Genomic DNA, 19,120 nt, shown 5'->3' on the forward strand with positions numbered 1-19,120 from the left:
TAATGTACCCTTCAACGACTTAGAAAGAAAGAACGTCTAAGAAATCTAAGGAATTATAGTTGTTAATCACATTCCGTGCATAAATATCATACTAAGTTTTGGAATCGATGTATCAACTGTGTAGTCAATTGGTATCCATAAATTTCAGCAAGCTATACATACATCGTTGGATTTGAACCAAAAAAAAAAATTTATAATTGGACATGTCTATCAAAAATGTCGAAGCATCATACTAAATAATATTGTTGACATAAACCATCCAAATGTTGTCCATCACATAAGCCATCCATGAATCCTAACATTGTTTCAATTTTTTTTTCAAAATACATGGGACAAAAAGTAACACTGTTCGCAAAAGTATGGGACAAAAAGTAACACTGTTCGCAAAAGTATGGGACAAAAAGTAACACTGTTTGCAAAAAAAAGTAACAGTGTCAGCTAAATCATTGGCCTTGCAAACTTTGTTCAACCATCATTGTCTGTGTCCATTTGTTGGCTGTCATCATGGTTGGACCCATTAGATTCCTGCTCACTATCATTAGAACTAGTTGAATTCTCAAAATCTTCACCACAAAAGGCTTTCCGCATTTTTTTTAGCTCTAACTTGACCTTCCTCATGTCTTTCTTGTGCTGCAACTCCATCCGGTTCAACATGGACACAGCCTCGTACAAACGAGTTGATATGCTCTCCAATGAAGTAGGATCTTGTCTTTCACGGTGCTTTCGACTTTGCCCTTGTGTTTTCCCATACGTTCCACGACCTATGTGGCTCATCTGCCCCTTCCATTCATCATCTGGTCGAGTCGGTACACAAAGCCCAAGTAGCATATCAGTCACAAGGAGGCCGAATGGTAATGCTGCATGTGGATTGTTAGCTTTTGCGACAGAATCCACAACTTGCCAAATTATCTTCGGAACATCTAGAGGGCTGAAATTATGGACAGCATACAACATGAGTGCTCGTTCATGGTCAAAAGTGGATTTCACCCCCCTTGGGTCAAGATTGTACCACAAGATAAGATGAAGAACGGCAACGTCAGGCTTCAGGAACTTTACATGATACTTGTCTTGTGGTATGACTCCTTCAATGTACAAATCATCAACAATTTGGGCTTCATTAGGAAGGTCAACACCAGGAAGGTATGGATATTGTGTTTTGTCATCATGTGTTGGTCGCTGAATGTCTAAGAATTTTGATATGCAATCCGCAGAAAACACCACATCTTTCCCCCTCAGTTTTGTTTTCAGAATCAAGTTCTCTGTATCAGTTGGCTTTTGTATGCTACCAAAGAATTCCCGTACCAGGTTGACATTAGCCTTCCCTTCCCGTTCGATTAGGTTTTGGATATGCAGGTGGCCCACAATTGCTGGAATATCAGTATGAGTTAACTCCTTCAACTTGACAGCCCGCTCTACCGTAATAGCCCGTTTAGCAAAAATACCAAGGTCAACGTGAGGAGCTTCCGCTTTTCCTTTACTCGGTTTTTTTGTTGTCTTTTTCCGTGGCATCTTCAAGTTTGATTAGTTGCTGCTCTGAATCAAGGAATATTACCCAATAATCACGGACAACTTCCACAGATTCCCGAGTAGAAGCCTAACACAAAAAATAGTAGATAAGCAATAGTTATTGTGCAAAAACTAACTACAAGATATAAGAAAGTAAAACAAAAAATCTAACATGGGAACTTGCTATAAGAACTAACAAGAAAGAGCACATGCTTCAGGGGAAAAAAAAATTGGCAGAACAACAATACCAGCTGGCTCCTATTTCTGAAATTAAGTTCTTTTTATTAATGCGTAATAAAAGCACAGTCAGAAATTGAAAGAGAGTTCATCTCATTCAAAAGCACAGTCAGAAATTGAAAGAGAGTTCATCTCATTCAAATTGCACTAACGGCTAGGAGTGGATTGATACCATACAATAGTACAATCAAATTTAAATTTAATCCAATAGTGTTCCAATACAATTAAGAGCTTCTAAGTTTGTGTGTTCAACTACTAACCTCAATTGCACCCTTATATAGAAACTTCTTAGAAGACACCTATATAAAAAACAAATATAATGCCATTTTGTGTTCACATACCTCAGAAGCAGCAGAAGGAACTGAGTCACTTTAGGAGTGTTCACATGCCTTATATAGTCACTTTAACTGTACTGTTAGGACATTTTTCGTCCATATTTGGGGAAAAATAGAAACTTCAGCTGGAACATTATCAACAACTGAAAAGATTGTTTCTGGTTTGGCGAGCGTTTTATTTACAGAAAATTTACTCTTTAAGATGGGTCAAGTAACACAAGAAACTATTATATATTTATTAGAAAACAAAAAATTACAACAGTTCTTTTGTGTGGTGCAAAGCAATGGTGCACGTTTAATCGTCCCTAAAAGTGAACACATCTAGGAAAATGAAAAAGATAACAATTGTAGACCCTAAATTCCCAACCAAAAAAGGTGAAGTTTAGATTTGAAAAGAAGAAATGAAATAGGTATAGAAAACCAGTTACAAAACACAAAAGTGAAACTTGCTATACTATAGAACATTAATGTACAGTATTTCATTCCAAATCTGTTAATCCCATAACCGTTGTGAAGATTCTCTCTTAACAATTCTTCCTTCCATCCTTTTATGACCTTGTCGATGAATCCCTCAATTCTGCTCTCCAAATCATTGTTAAATTCGTCTTTATCATCATCCTAACCAACAACACCATCGCTACCATTGTCATCATTTTCTTCATCGTAACCATCCGAACCATGATAAATGGCTTATATATTTTTGTCATCGTCATCATTGTAATTGTCGTTGTACTTGCTGCCGTGTTGGCTGCTCTGCTCCTCATAGGTACTGTCTGTGTATTCGGTGTGCTCTTCCTCTACTCCATAACGAAAGTGGAGGACAGGCAAGAATGGATCAAGTACATCAGTAGATGATGGGCTGTAACTTTTGACAATAACGACGCATATAGCATGAAACACCAAAAACATGAAAAGACGACTACATGAAAATCCGAGAATTTTGTGATATAATGTCACAGAGAAATTTAGAAGTGCCACATAAGTAGCTGCACATAGAATGAGCACTAGAAGTACTGGTAACCAGACAAGTCTCACGCCATGTGTTGCGTACAATTGGTTGATGTGGGTAACCATTTTATAGGTCTATATCAGACTTATGGAATAGGCAAGAGATATTTTCTCAGAAAGTGAATAGGCAAGAGTTATTGTTCTCAGAAAGTTTAAATATAATATATTCTCAGTTTACATTTGAGATATAGACAGATTGATCAAGTCTACTCTAGAAAAGTTGAAATTTTCAAGCATAAACTAGGAAGTCTCTCATCATCTCTTGGCATTGCCAAGACAAGTAGAAAGTATGAGCTTTTCATAAATAGAGAGGGGGGAGAGAGAGAGAGAGACCCTCATATAGCTCTGATCGGGATTTGCTGCACCTTCTACTCGAATGATCGTCAGTGGGACGATGACGGCGTCGGAGTAGGGCGACACCGGTGGGAGGATGGCAGACTGAGGTAGTGCCACCAATGGCAGCAAGAGATACAGGTATTAGAATCATAGGACTTGAGTGAATCTCCAGATTATTTGGTTGCGTTGAATATATATCTTGCATTTATTTTTTTATGAGATTACATATTTGAAAATAATTTTTTTTAGTAAATTTAACGTTTGGTTAGATGGAATGGATAGAATAAATAAATAAAACACTATTTTATTTTTTTTTAATTATTTACTAAGTAATAGCAATATTAAATATATCTTTAATATTTTAATTATTTTTAATTAGATTAAATAAAAATTTATTTTATTTTATTTTTTACACAATTAAATAAATTTATTTTTAAGAAATTAAATAAATAAAATATCAATAGAAATATACATTATTTTTTTAATTAAAATTTTAAATAAATTTGTTTTTAAAAATAATAATAATCAAACAATGAAATTAAATAATATATATATTAAATTTAAATAATGAAATTAAATAAAATATAAATAAAATTTTAAAATGAAGATTATTCCATGATTCGGATCTCTTGTGTGAGCAAATAGCCAAATAAGCTCAAGTCCTAATTTGACTGCATCAACAGCCTCAAGTCCAAAATTTTCTTAGATGCTTTTAGTTTTAAGGAAGTACATTTGCAAAGTTGGTTTAATGGTACGCTATTGTTTGAATGACAAGTTGGGTTCATGTTACTAAATTTTTTGTTGGGTGATGAAGTTGTTTATATTTTGACAATGCACATCTCCATCATCTCTTATTATACCTATACATCGATACCATACCATTCCACTATAAGCATAGTTATGTGTCACCTAACAGCAATGTCCACCATTGCTTACCAAGCAAACAGACAATTAAAAAAATCTACAAAAGAGAAATAGAGACAGTTCGGTATTATTAACAGTGATTGTTTGTAAAGTAATGGCATGAGCAACTCCCTATTTTATCAGCAATCAAACAAATTTTGAATGTTTTCACCTTTATTTTCAAAATTATTCTCCAAACTACGAAATTTATTAAGAATGCCTAAGATTAAAACAACTAAGACATTAACAAAACATAACTACTAGCCACTAATGTCTCCTTGTAAAAACAATGTTTCGATCACTGTAAGCCTCATCATGAAAGTCAACTACACTGGATCATTTGGATAAATTGGCAATTCATCGATATCATCCGTGTGGGGATCCAACTCTGTGTTCATGAATGGTTCACTGTCTGAGTTGCTACCCTCTCTGTGGCTACTTGAAGCCAATTTTTTACACGTCCGCTTCGTGTGTCCGATGCTCCTACAGTAGCAAATAATGCATAAACGATTTTAATAATCATATGCATGTAACAGGATATTAAAAGGTCATACAATGAAAGTACCATACCTACAATACCCACACCGCCTTGGTTTTGGAGGTTTACCCATAGAAGATGTCCCTCCGGGGTTCCCTTTGGTCTTCACTACATTCGGATCACCAACGCCATATAGTTTGGGTGCAATATTTTTGTCCCCAGCCTCGGCGTTACATTCTTTTCTCATTGCCCAACGTTTTTTCATCTGCGATGTCAGCTGGAAAGCTATTTCCCTTGCCTCTTCAAAATCTTTGTCCGCGTGTGAGGCATAATATGACATTTCACTAAAACAGGAGCTGAGTATACCAAACCGAGCTGTCTGTGTTAGGGTGCTACAAATTTGGGTAAGACTTGGTTGTTGACACTTTGACCTACCACGTCTTGTCCATCTCTGCAAGACACAACTCGGTGGAATACACATTAATTGTTCAGATTTCATAACAGCAATCATGTGGCAGCAAGGGATGCCAAACGACTCAAACTTCAAGCAACAACATTTCATTGTGATATTAGCTGGAAAATACTCAACCGTCCACGTGCATGTTGGTGACTTGTACTCACCAAAACGGTAGGTGCGATGATCCTCAAGCTGAACTCTTTCCATCACAAACAATTTACCCTCTTTCCTGATTTCATGTTGAAACAATGAGAAAATCTTCCGAGTAAAGAGTTCAGCTGCATGTTTCTCCAAACTCCTCAATGGCGTAGTCAAAACCGGGAAACTATTCTCTGTTTTAGATTCTGTTTCTGCCTCATTAACACGCATTCTATCAAGAGCCCTATCATACTGCGCTACAAATTCATACAGCCTAACCTTTTGGTTTAGGAATATATTGAAATATGCATTTATACCCTCGACACGTTGAGTGCTCCTCATTCCAGCAAACATGTGACCACGGAGATATGCCTCAGCCCAATTATCACGCTTCAGATGAATATCCGACACCCAGTTATTGTTCTCCAACTTGTACTGTTTCACCATAGCAGCCCAGGCATTGTCAAACTCTTCAATTTTACATTTCTTCAACATCAACTGTGCAAAATCAGTTGTAAATTCTGGTATGTGGACATTTGTTGAGGCATTTTTCTCCAGATGCCAAGAACATAAACGATGTCTGCAGTTTGGAATAACTCTTTTGATTGCCTGACGCATTGCCCTATCACCATCTGTTACAACGGAGATGGGTCTTTTACCATCCATGGCCTCCATTAACATTTCCAGCACCCACGTGTATGTCTCCATTGTCTCATCAGGCAACAAAGCACATCCGAATATAGTTGTCATGAAATGGTTACTCACGCCAGCTAGAATTACAAATGGCTTCTTATATGCATTTGTACGATAAGTTGTATCAAATACCAATACATCACCAAATGCAGCATAATCCATTCGAGACCTACAATCTGCCCAGAAAATCTTGTCCAACCGGTTGTCCTTATCGACGTTGTATTTGAAAAAAAATAATGGATCTGCATCTAATTTAGCTGACAAGTATCCTAACGCACCCTCTGCATCCCCTTCTGCGAGTTGTACTTTGCGCTCAGCTTGGAATTGATTGTGCAAATCTCTATGAATGAAGCCCACCTTCTCATAACCCCCTGACTGATGGACCATAAAATCCATGATCTGACTCGTTTTCATACCCACATTGCGCATGGCCTTTGCTTGAGCTTGGTCTGCACTTGTTACAAACCTATGTGACCAAAGAAAAGGGACGCAGTGTGGTGCTGCCAACGGATGGTTGTGTTCCCCTACAAAGTGGGTCACAACATATTTCCTAGCTGTCTTGTCATAACGCACACGAAATGTGGCATTACAAAAAAGTCTAGTTTCTGCCCTAGGAGTTCTTACCCGTTCCACACGTTGCAAGTATTTCTTTTCTCTTACACCTTCCCTTGAACAAACCCATTTCCTACTCTCTACAAATTTGTTGTCTCCAGTAATTCTTTTTCTACTTCTTCGTACGCTAAAACCGATGACCTTAGCGTATGCATTGTAGAAAGTATAAGCATCATCCTCTGAATTGAATTTCATTTGCAACACATCTTCCTTAGTAAGCATTCGTAAACTATCATAGGTTTGGGAAGCTAACCCTTCTTTCACATCAACAACATCATCCTTGCCATCTAGAGCAAATTGATCATCAATTTCAGTATTGACCTCTTCAGGCCTACTACTTTCAGGTTCATCCATTGTATATACACTTCTAAGTACCCTATTAGCAATTAAAACGAAACAAGTCAACTAAAAAACACACATGCCATTGCGCTGCTATAATTTACATCTCCAGGACAAATAAATATAATAGCACACCTGCCAGTGCCTTGCAATCAATTTAAAAAAAAATTCAAACATGTCTGCAAGCACCCTACTAACAACTAAAACCAAACAAAAAACCAAAAAAACCACACCCGCCAATATTGTGCTACCAATTATTACTTCTTTATAGAAAATGAACAAATAAGCACACCAGTCCGTGCTATGCTATCAATTATATGCCAATAATAAAAAAGCACCTGTAAGTACCCTACTATAAATTAAAATAAAATTAATTAATTACAAACACACCTGCCAGTGTTCTGTTATAAATTAAAATCAAACAAATAAATAAAATAGCACACCCGCCCGTGCCCTGCTATTCGTTAAAATCAAATAAATAAATAAGCACACCAGCCAGTGCACTGCTATCAATTCAAAACAAATAAATTAAAAAACACAAAAGCAATTACCCTACTATTAATTAAAATGAAACAAATAACTAAAGTAGCACACCCGCCAGTGCCCTGCTATTCATTAAAATCAAAGAAGTAAATAAGCACACCAGCCAGTGCCCTGCTATAAATTCAAAAACACAGAATCAAGTACCCTACAATCAATTAGAATGAAACAAATAAATATAATAGCACACCTGCCAGTGCCCTGCTATTCATTAAAACAAACAAATAAATAAGCACACCAGCCAGTGCCCTGCTACCAATTCAAAGCAAAAAATTTCAAAAACACAGAATCAAGTACCCTAATATCAATTAAAATGAAACAAATAAATAAAATAGCACACCCGCCAGTGCCCTGCTATTCATTAAAAGCAAATAAATAAAATAGCACACCCGCCAGTGCCCTGCTATTCATTAAAAGCAAATAAATAAAATAGCACACCCGCCAGTGCCCTGCTATTAATTAAAACCAAATAAATTAAAAAGCATACCTGCTAATCCAACCGCTACGAAGGAAGGGATGTCGGAGGTATAGGTTTATTTTGACGTTAAGATGGAGTAATTGAGGACCTATGACAAACAAAAACAAAACATCGAAATTGAGTTAGTAAAGAAGACAATAGTTAAGGAAAGTAATGATTATGGCGAGAAAAGAAAGAATCTATATACGAAAAATATTTAACAGATTTTAGAACCCCATGCCATGTGAGTCAATTAAACAAAAATACCTTTAGATTGTATTTGAATCTTGCATTTATGGGCAAAAAGGAAAAACAAGGGAAAAATGACAAAATTTAATAGTTTAGTACACCATGTAATGCGAGTCAATTAAACAATAAGTACTGATAGGTTATGCTTGAATATTGAATTTGAATAGGAATTGTGAATAGAAACGAAAATAGACGAAATTAGACAATTTTTAATTCATGCCATTTTTTTACAACACTAAATGGTGGAACAAAGAAGTGGATGATCCCATAAAAAAATGCTCATATGATTATGATGTTACTAGGCAAGCGCGCTTTCTATTGCCTACCTTGCTAGCCATATCATCAAAAGATGCATTACCTCCATGTTCACTGTTAATACATATTTTCCTATTTTCAAACAATGTCACAATCAATTTAAAAGGCTGTTGAGGCTTATGGATTAAGACTCACTTCGAAGATCAAGGAATGCAGCTTACAAGAAAACCTTGCAGCTTAAAAAAACAAAGGCTCGAGCCCAAGAAGCAAGGCTCGTATAAAAGACAAGCATCACACTTAGACTGATCTTATGCCTACAATGCATGCTTGTCTACCTAGCCTAATGCAAGCAACCTATACCGATCATCACAAACTTACTTTTTAACTATCCGTCTTGCTACTTTATTTCAACACATTAAGATACACACGTTCTACAAATCACACCACTAGTTATAGATATCCCTATTTTTACTTTTGCACGGTCAATTACAAGTTCAAATCATAACAACTTGGTAGCTAAATTAAATTTCTATGAACTTTGCACAAATAATTTGCTCCTCAAACATAGAATCCCAAAAATAGTTGTAAGACATTGGTGTCCTCATACACTGTTAAAAATCTCATCATTTCATAACTTTTATTATATTGTTAATACCTTGTAGATTTTCTAATGTAGGCCTTAGTCCTATCAAATTTTGGCATTTCATCGCCTCCAAGGTAACTCATAAACCATTTTAGAGCATCTCCAACCTTTCACCAATTCTTTCAACTAATTTGATTTCAAATTTGAGTAAAAAAAACTTGATTTTATATGAACTACTCAAATCCTTTCAGTAAAATCTTTTTAAACACCTTCCTCTTATCCAAAATTCCCCTTTTCATCAAATTTGATCAGGCCCATCTCCAATGCTTCTTCTTTTTTTTTTTCCCATGAAATTTTGATTTACTGTATTGGTTCTCAATTTGCTAAAAGAAATAACTCTCCCTTCATGAGATTTAATGAAATAATTTCAGATAATTTTTTAACGCTTTTGATGAAAAAAAAAACAAAAATAACTAAATGGATATTCAACTAAGTCACAATAACATCAAAAAATCCATTCGTTTCTCACTTTCCACAATTCCCAAACAATTGCTAAAGGTAATACATCCCAAACCACTGTAATTTTCTTTCTAATAGGAAAAACAAGCCAGCACAAGAGTAATTGTTACAAACATAACAGATTTCAATAAACAAATAAAAAATTACAGTCTCATATCAGTTACATGAGTACAAAATTCAATCACCCACAAATCAGATTTCACACACTTAAGCCAAATTTGAAGTGTATATATGTATATATATATGAAATCAAAACAACTACCAAAGCAAACAAACATCAAAAACCTAAACCGATTCAATTCATATTTTGACATCCTTTTTATTAAGGCGAAAGCAATCGGAGCTGATAGATACTGTATAGACATATCGATTATCAATGCTAAATTTTATATTTAGTGTAAAAGAGATGAAAAATGAGACAAAATTTTATATGAATTAAAATTTTAAGGGAGCACAGTGAATTTCCTTGTGAATTATGGCAAACTTATGAGTTTCCTTCTCATAGTGCAGCATTATTATTTTCTTCATCTCCTAATTCTCTTTTGTCTTGTTTTTCAAATGCCAAATCAAGAACCTCAGCAAAACTCTTGCAGGAGGAGTTATGTTGTCTAAGGATGAAGCATGATGAGATCCTTCAAAGAATTAACAACATGTGGTACTGGTCAATAATTGTGAATGTGCATGAAAAAATAAATATCACAATGGTCAAAATCCTCCAAATACCATTTTTATTAAAAAGAAAGTCACTATAATGAATCGTGATGAACACCACATTGGGTTATAACTGAATATCACAATGGGTTGTGACCAACTTATTAAATTAAATACAATTTAAAATTCGTTAGGTTCTCAAGTCAACTATTAGGTCAACTCGGTTGGTTTAGAGTCCTAATCTTAATAACTTAACAGTGAACCAATGCTGAACTAACACATGAAGAAAGAAAACTAATTTGCAACAAATATGGTGATGCATCTAGACACAAAACACATATTTGTAAATTATATGTATATTAGCAGTAGGCCCTTCTACCTACTATAAAATAAAATAATGGCAGGCCCTTCTTAATCTGGTGTTTTTTTTTTCTGTAACAGATTTGACACACTGTTTTGGGTACTTTATTGTAAATAGAACTTAAGAATTTCATAACTTGTATATTCAAGAAGATGTAAAAAAAATATACAAGTATAACCATCTTCTCAGGCAAAAACAAGTTTACTTCCTAAAACAGTTTAATGCAGGATATGCAAATACAAATACGAAAACTTTAAGATTATGTTCGGATCATTGATTATATGTGGAGGCCAACAAAGGAAAAGAAAAGGAAAAGACGAAAATAAAGTCAAAAATATTTATTTGTTTCAATATTTCCCTTTCCTTGATAAATCCAAATTTCATAGCTAACATAAAATTTTCATTATGATGTGATCATCATCATGAAAATTAATGTCGCCTTTGGCTCTACTATGCATATAATATGTGCAAACAACTAAAAAAACACTCTTTACATTGACAATCGATACAAATAATCAAAAAGCAAACACAAACATGCGATGTTAAATGGAGGGCACAATTGTGGGTAGAAAGTATTTGAAGTGTTAAATTATGTTTCTAGAAACAGTTATAGTACTACTTTTGAATAAGATACTTATCACCAACTTGAGATAAAAGGTTCATGTATGTTCATTTTATGGTTAAACTAAATTCTCAAGAAGTCAATGTGTCATTCCTCTGAAAAATCCAAGTAGGTCTACCTTTTTGACAACTTGCAAAGCAGATTACCACTAGAAAACAATTAAAAAAGAAAAAGAAAAAGAGGCTAAGTTACATACAAAAGGAAAGTAAATAAATAAATAAATGAGAAGACAACAACTTTGAATACATCCATAGTTTTTTGAATTCAAGGACTGCTACTATGTCCTTAGCCTAATTTGTGTTGTGGGCTTCTATTTAAGGCTTAAAATTTCAAAAATTTCATTGTCGCGCATGTTATTCTTGTCATGAAATATACAAAATCTCTCTAAAAGTAGACTTTTCCACGAACATTCCTAGCTTTTAAGGATATCAAAAAGTAAATCCAAGTGCATAAATGATTTTCACATAATCATTCATAGTTGTCATACCAAGTAATCTGACTATGAAGATTCCTTGAACCAATACAACATTCTCATAAATCTTATAAATACCCAAAATTGGATAACTCTTACAACACTTCACCTTTCTTGGCTCAAAGGTTTTAAGTATTTTGTGTTCAATCTCTCTTCATATTGTGGTCATGTTGTCTATGTTCTTCAGGTTCTCTCTTTGCAGCAAAAACCATAGCTAATCCTTCTCACGATATGAGCTTCGCAATCCTTCTACTATATATACAAACGTGAAAGGGGCACTTTGAAGAATGGGAAGCAAGAATCGATACAGGAAATGGGGGTTAACAAAAGGGGATTTCGAAGAAGGGAATCAAAACAACTATCAAAGCAAACAAACATAAAAAACCCATAACCAATGTTTGTTTTCCAAATATATATGAGATTAGGATGGAATTGTCTCAATGGCTCTCTTGTTCTATTGAGCCAGTTAAATCAATGGCATAAAAAATGGTGGTCAAAAAAATATCGGGCAATATACATGATATTACAAGAAATGTTGTTGTACTTGATTCAAGGTAAAAAAATTAGTGTATTGGAGTTCTATTTTGATTGGAGACAATGATGCAAGGGAAATTGAGAGAGTTCACCAACTTTTTATGATTTGTTGCATGAGTAACAAGACATAATTAATTTGAGGAGCAAGGCTACTAGTGAATCTACTACGAGTTCAAATCAATGTTAGTAAAAGTGTGAGGCACACTTAAGCACAAATACCTCCTAGGCCCTAAATGCAAAGTTCAAAGTCAAGCCTGATTGACATAAAATCAAATTTTTCAAAAATAATGTATTATGACAAACGATTCATAATACATAATAAATAAATAAAAAGTTATAGAAAATCAAATAACAATATATTTAACCTTTTAGCTAACCTCTCCAAAATACTGATAAGGTTGTGTCAGCAACAATCGATACAGGAAATGGGGGTTAACAAAAGGGGATTTCGAAGAAGGGAATCAAAACAACTATCAAAGCAAACAAACATAAAAAACCTAAACCTAATATTTTCCTATTTTTATAAACAAACCCAGTGAGTTCACAAACGTGGACTCACAGTTTCAAAGAAAGGGATTGCGGCGGTCTAGGGTTTCATACAATGGACATGGAGAAAGGGGGAGAGAAAAAAATTACAGAGAGAGAGAGAGAGAGAGAGACATACCTTCAGGCGAAGTCGATGGTGGGTCGTCTTCGCAGGGATGGCCTTCGAGTGATGGTCTTCGAGGGCGAAGAGGGAGGGTCTGCGTGCTGTCTCCCTTCAGGCGAAGTCGATGGTGGGTCGTCTTCGCAGGGATGGCCTTCGAGTGATGGTCTTCGAGGGCGAAGACGGAGGGTCTGCGTGCTGTCTCCAAAACAGAGGGGTTTGGGGAAAAAACTGAAACAATTTGAAAAAAAAAAGTAACCGGTTGAAGGGGTTGCCAATATTCCAAATCAAATTCTTCATTGGCTGAGATTTATTTGTGAAAATCTAATGGCTTAAAATATATGTGTATATGATGTGCACATCTTATTGAGGTGCACATCTTAACAGCTCCCATCAAACTTTTGTGATTCTCTAATTTGATACTCTGAATAGAAAATCATGTAATGATTCCAAATTTCAGTTTAATAGTTTCCTGCCTATGTTGCTGGACTGTAACTTGATTTTTGTTAACTAAACAAGACACGACACTTCGTAAATAGCCAAAACAGAGAGAAGCGTCTACAAATTGTTCAATAAAGGGGTCGGATTATAATATTGATAAAATCAGTCATATTTAACAACATTTTGTATTTGTAGTGGTGGATAGAGATTTATTTGGATTATTTGGAATCAAATGAGTCATTGGCCTTGGTTGATACGATGCTTACATATAAATTGAAAATTCCAAGTTCGTATGCAATACTAAATATCTTCAACTTTTGGCCTTATCATGCTAATATCAAGAATATTGTTGGCCCTTGATACATGTCCATAAGCAGAAGTAGATGCTCCTATCACCCTCTCCAACCACTCACTTATCTTATTGGTCCCTCAGATAAGCCCTTTTTTAAAATGTAAAAAATCTAAAATCAAAAGTAGAAGGCAAACAAAAGAAAAAGAAAATACACTTCTAAGTAAAAAATAAAAAATAAAAAATAAAAAATAAAAAAAGAGTAAATTTAAGGTTAGTTTGAAAAGTGACGTTTTAGTAATTTTTTTTGTTTGTTAAAATATGAGATGAAAAAAAATATGCATATATTTTAAAAGATTTTTTTGGTTTTTTATATAAAAAAAAGTGTAAAAAGTAGGTGGAAGAGAAATAAATTGTCTTTTTGTATGAGTTAAATTTGTTTTTGACTTTTTGACTTTTTAATATTTGTTTGGAAAATTAATTTTTGTATTAATTTTTTTAATATTTTATAAAAAAGATGTGTAAAATAAACAGAAAAAAAACTTTTTGTATTAAAGTTTTTAACTAATTTAGTATATTCTCAATATACTCTTAATAATTTTTTAGCTAAAATATATTTCCAAATAGATATTAAGGCCTCATTTGTCAATATATTACTTTAGCTAAAAAATTAAAAAAAAAAAAATATTTAGCACATTATTTTTTTTCACACATAGTTTTATTAAAAAAAAAATTAAAAATCATTAAAATAATTAGAGCAAATTACATTGACACCCCTTGAGATATGTATTTAATACATATTCTCCCTTAACATTTGAAAAACTACATTTCACCTCCTATCAGACTTGGGCTCTTAATAGAACCAAACCAAACCAAACCAAACCAAGTCTTAAGTCCCATTAAATGGGGTCGGCTACATGAATCCTTCTTCTCCACGCGGCCTTATCAAAGGCCATTTCATTAGTCAAATTAAGTAAATTTATATCTCTATTTATAACGCTAGTCAACGTTAATTTAGGCTTACCCCGTCCCCTAACACTTCCATCTACCGTTACAGCATCGCATCTCTTCACTACTGCCTCTGTTGGTCTCCGTTGAATATGATCATACCATCTCAAACGATTCTCTCCCAACTTATCTTCTATCGGTGCTACTTCTACCCATTCCCGAATACACTCATTCTAATCCTGTCTTGTCTAGTCTTACCACACATCCACCTTAGCATCCTCATCTCAGCGACACTCATCTTATCTACATGTTGTTTCTTGGTTGCCCAATACTCCGTCCCATACAACATAGCTGGTCTAATAGCCGTTCTATAAAACTTACCTTTTAGTCTAGTGGGTATTCGTTTATCGCACAATATCCCAGACACACTTCTCCACTTACACCATCCCACCTTAATCTTATGGGCCACATCTGCATCAATCTCTACCGCCGTTGTGATAATCGACCCTAAATAACGAAAATGTTCACTCTTAGGCAGTTCTTAGTTCTCAATCTTCACTTCTCCTCTGCTTTCATTGTTACTGTTACTAAATTTACACTCCATGTACTCTATCTTAGTTCTGCTTATCCGGAATCCTTTAGATTCAAGAGCTTTTCTCCAAATCTCCAACTTTGTGTTAACTCTTTCTCTAGTCTCATCCATTAACACAATATCATCTGCAAAAAGCATACACCATGGCACGTCATCTTGAATATTTATCGTCAACTCGTCCATAACTAAAGCAAAAAGATAAGGACTTAAGGTAGATCCTTGATGTAACCCTACAGTGATAGAAAATTTATTTGTCTCTCCAACTGGCGATCTAATAGTGGTCACCACCCCTTCATACATGTCCCTATTCACGTCAATGTAGCCTTTTGTCACCCCTTTCTTCTCTAGCACCAACCATATTATATCCCGGGGCACTCTGTCATATGCTTTCTCAAAGTCGATAAACACCATATGAATGTCTCTTTTCTTTTCTTTATACTTTTCTATTACTCTCCTCAAAAAATAGATCGCTTCCATTGTTGACCTATCAGGCATAAACCCAAATTGATTCTCTGACACCTCTGTTATGTCTCGCAATCGGCGTTCCATCACCCTCTCCCACACTTTCATTATATGACACATTAGCTTGATTCCTCTATAGTTGTTACAATTCTGGACATCACCTTTATTCTTATAGATTGGCACTAAAATACTCTTTCTCCACTCATATGGCATGTTCTTAGTCAACAAAATTTTGCTAAACAACCTAGTCAACCAAGCAACTCCATTTTTACCCAAACACTTCAAAGCTTCAATGGGGATATCATCAGGTTCTAAAGCCTTATTTGATTTCATCTTCTTAAGTGCAATCTCCACTTCAAAATTCCTAATCTTGCGATAGAACCTATAGTCTTGGTTCATCGTATTATCGGCTATTTCTTCCCCTATTGTCGTACTTCCATGTTCCTCATTTAACAATTTCTCAAAATAATTCTTCCATCTTCCCTTAATCTCATCATCCTTCACCAATACCTTAGAATCCTCACTCTTGATGCACTTTACTTGATTAAAATCTTTTGCTTTCCTCTCCCGTATCTTAGCAAGTTTGTATACCCTTTTCTCTCCCTCCTTACTATCTAGTCTAGCGTATAGGTCATCATAAGCTTTCAACTTAGTCTCTCTCACTACTTTCTTGACCTCCTTATTAGCCAATCTATAGCTCTTAAGGTTTTTCTCAGTTCTATCATTCTGTCACTTTTTAAAGCACTCTTTTTTTGCCTTAACTACCGCTTGAACCTCTTCCCTCCATCACCAAGTTTCCCTAGAGCTGGGTCCCGTTCCTTTCGACTCTTCAAGCACTTCCCTTGAGATTCTCTTCATACAATTGGCCATCGAATTCCACATAGTGTTAGCATCACCTTCTAAGTCCCAAGTACCTTCCTTATCCATTCGATTCTTAAATATTTCTAGTTTATCCCCTTTTAGGTCTCACCATCTCGTCCTACGACGCCCACCATCCTTCCTAGCTTGGTATTGCCCTCTAAAACATAAATCTAGTACCAAAATCCTATGTTGAGAGACCAGACTCTCTCCAGGAATCACCTTAAAATCATTGCATTTTAGGCCGTCTACTTTTCTCACTAAGAAGTAATCTATTTGGCTCTTAACTAATCCACTCTTAAAGATTATCAAATGCTCCTCCTTCTTCTTATACATAGTATTGGTCACCACTAGGTCAGAAGCCAACGCAAAATCTAAGATTCTCTCTCCAACCTCATTTCTGTCACCAAAATCGTATCCACCATGCGCCCTTTCATTACCTAGTTTATCTATGCTCACATGGCCATTAAAATCTCCACCTATAACCAGGTTCTCTCCTACAGGTATCTCCTGTAAGATCTCATCCATTTGCTCCCAAAAATAGTGACCTTAATACCCTTCCTTGAAATAACGAAATCACCAAATTACCATATTCTTTCATAAGCCTATATGCATTTCTAGATTTCCAATAAACAATTTTAGTGGTGGAAGCTTCCTGAATTTGTTTTGAACAATTCGTCATTAAGACATATCCATTAAACCTATTACTTTAGAAACCCAGTGATGACCAAAATGGCTCATTCTCTCTCTTTAACTTGGTATGGTAGCCTCAATTACATGGATATTGGTGGCGGGATGTGTAAAGAAAGAAAGAGAAACATATCATTTGACTAAGAAATTTCAACAAAATCAATAGTTTGGTGAAAGTGGAGGCAGAAGTAGATGATGATAGTGGTAGGGATGGAGACAAAAGTGAAAACCAACCTCCACTACTACTACTGTTATAGTGAAGCCTCTCTATTGACGACATCCTATTGAATCTCTAAAGAGATGGAATTCTTTTTCTGCCAACAACCATAACCCAAATTGCACGCCGTTACCCAACACCAACAATTGCTTCAATACCAATTACTATGAGAAAGAGGTAGTGAGTAGTGATGGTTTGACAATAGAGTCGTGCTCCATTGCATAGGACTAAATGGTACTCTATAAGAGATGTAAATCTCAACCACTATAATTTATGGAGAGTTAAAAGAAAAATAATAGAAAATAAAGGTAAATTTAGGAAAAGCGAGTAGAGAAAAAGAAAAATGGAGGTCAAAATTGGTATTTTGTGAATTTTACTTGTTCATATCAGAAAAAAGTGTTAATTGGCTTAATTGCCTGCTTACGGGAGGGGCACTTCGTAATGTAATTTTAAACCTTTGAGAGGAAAATATAATTTTCTAAATGTCAAGAAAGAAACTGTATTAAACAAAAATTTTAAGGGGTGTCAATGTAATTTATCCAAATAATTAATTTCCAAACCACCCCTAAATAATAAAAAAATAACAATCAGGGGCATTGCACGTGGTGCCCACTCCACATAACGACGCCCCTTCAGTTCTCTCTCTCTCCCTCCGGTCAGCTCACATCTTTCTCTCTCTCTACGAATCCAATTTTCTCTCTCTAAAAGTTTCTCTCCCTATCCGTTTCATTTACTCGTGAATACAGAGACGCATTGCCAATTTGCCAGTTACAAAACAAGCCCTAGTTTCTCAGTTATTCCTTGTGTCCTTTCTGGTTTTTGATATAGATATATGTCATATACGTATATGTTGATGCATATATAAGAGAGAGAGAGAGGAGGGGTGTGGTGTGGAGGAGAGAGAGGAGGTGGTGCACAGAGAGAATTGCTGTATGTCAGTAGATTGTACTCGCTACTGCGGTGGATTTGGTGAGCTTGCGAACCCGTTACAATGGCCACAACTCCGAAAGAGACGACGCGTTGTTGCATTCCCAAAGATTCTGCTTCCGTTCCTCGCGAAGCACCTCCACCCCCCGCCGCCGCCGTCGCTGGGGCGGCGGAGGCGGTGGCGAAGGAGTGGCGCCCCGCCGCGTCCGGTGATCGTGTCGACGATCAGCAGAGCAAGAAAGCTGCCGTGCCGCCCTTGATTCGCACTGAACCTTCCACAAATGCTTCCACCAAAGGTACTGTTGTTTGATCTCTCTTCCCTCTCTCACTCACTCACTCTCTCTCTCTCTCTCTCTCTCTCTCTCGTTGTCTCTTCCCTCTCTGTCTCTCTCTCTCTGTCTCTCTCTCGCTATTTATATATATATAGGTCTATTTGTTCAAGATCATTAGCATGATCCTGATGTGAGATCTTGATAGTGTAACCGAAAATGCCTTGTTTCTTGATTTGATTTATGCATTGTTTAAGTGTTAGATTTCTATTTATCATTTTCATCTTCATTCGTTTTATTGGTGGTGATGTATGTAAAGTATATGATTGTGAGATTCCTGAAAATGCGAGGACTAACAGGTATAGAAATTGCGAACGTCTTAGATTTATCTGGAACCTTGGTAAATGGAAATGTTTATACGGAACTTTACTCCACTGAAGAGGATCACTTCACAGGACTAGTCAGTAGAATTGTAGAAAAAAAATTCAATGTGATC

General features: G+C 35.5%; 3 protein-coding genes across 3 annotated transcripts in view; 1 reads left to right on the forward strand and 2 right to left on the reverse strand.

The window, feature by feature from the left end:
• Nucleotides 1–210: 210 nt before the first annotated feature.
• LOC145789565 (uncharacterized) lies at nt 211–13,286 on the reverse strand. The gene is made up of 3 exons (XM_082866357.1): nt 12,950–13,286; nt 8,070–8,148; nt 211–1,594 (listed from the first exon to the last, which is right to left on the reverse strand). The coding sequence occupies exon 3, from the start codon at nt 1,507–1,509 to the stop codon at nt 466–468; it is 1,044 nt and encodes a 347-aa protein (XP_082722483.1). The 5' UTR covers nt 1,510–1,594; nt 8,070–8,148; nt 12,950–13,286; the 3' UTR covers nt 211–465.
• On the reverse strand, nt 4,051–6,551 carry LOC145789564 (protein FAR1-RELATED SEQUENCE 5-like). The gene is made up of 2 exons (XM_082866356.1): nt 4,896–6,551; nt 4,051–4,808 (listed from the first exon to the last, which is right to left on the reverse strand). The coding sequence occupies exons 1-2, from the start codon at nt 6,518–6,520 to the stop codon at nt 4,652–4,654; spliced, it is 1,782 nt and encodes a 593-aa protein (XP_082722482.1). The 5' UTR covers nt 6,521–6,551; the 3' UTR covers nt 4,051–4,651.
• Nucleotides 13,287–18,032: 4,746 nt separating the features above from the next.
• LOC114322945 (diamine oxidase [copper-containing] 1, peroxisomal) overlaps nt 18,033–19,120 on the forward strand; it is an 11,827-nt gene continuing 10,739 nt past the window's right edge. Inside the window, exon 1 of the mRNA XM_028270411.2 lies at nt 18,033–18,651. Within this exon, the coding sequence (XP_028126212.1) occupies nt 18,420–18,651 (232 nt within the window). The 5' untranslated portion in view covers nt 18,033–18,419. The remainder of the gene's footprint in view (nt 18,652–19,120) is intronic.

Source organism: Camellia sinensis, chromosome 4 (genome assembly GCF_055761805.1).
Source record: "Camellia sinensis isolate YWXY chromosome 4, ASM5576180v1, whole genome shotgun sequence".
Lineage (NCBI taxonomy): Eukaryota > Viridiplantae > Streptophyta > Magnoliopsida > Ericales > Theaceae > Camellia > Camellia sinensis.

Coding starts and splice junctions, on each gene's coding strand:
- LOC145789565 (XM_082866357.1), bottom strand. CDS start 1,509: ATGCCACGGAAAAAGACAACAAAAAAACCGAGTAAAGGAAAAGCGGAA.
- LOC145789564 (XM_082866356.1), bottom strand. CDS start 6,520: ATGCGCAATGTGGGTATGAAAACGAGTCAGATCATGGATTTTATGGTC. Junction 4,809..4,895: donor AGGCGGTGTGGGTATTGTAG/GTATGGTACTTT, acceptor TTGCTACTGTAG/GAGCATCGGACACACGAAGC.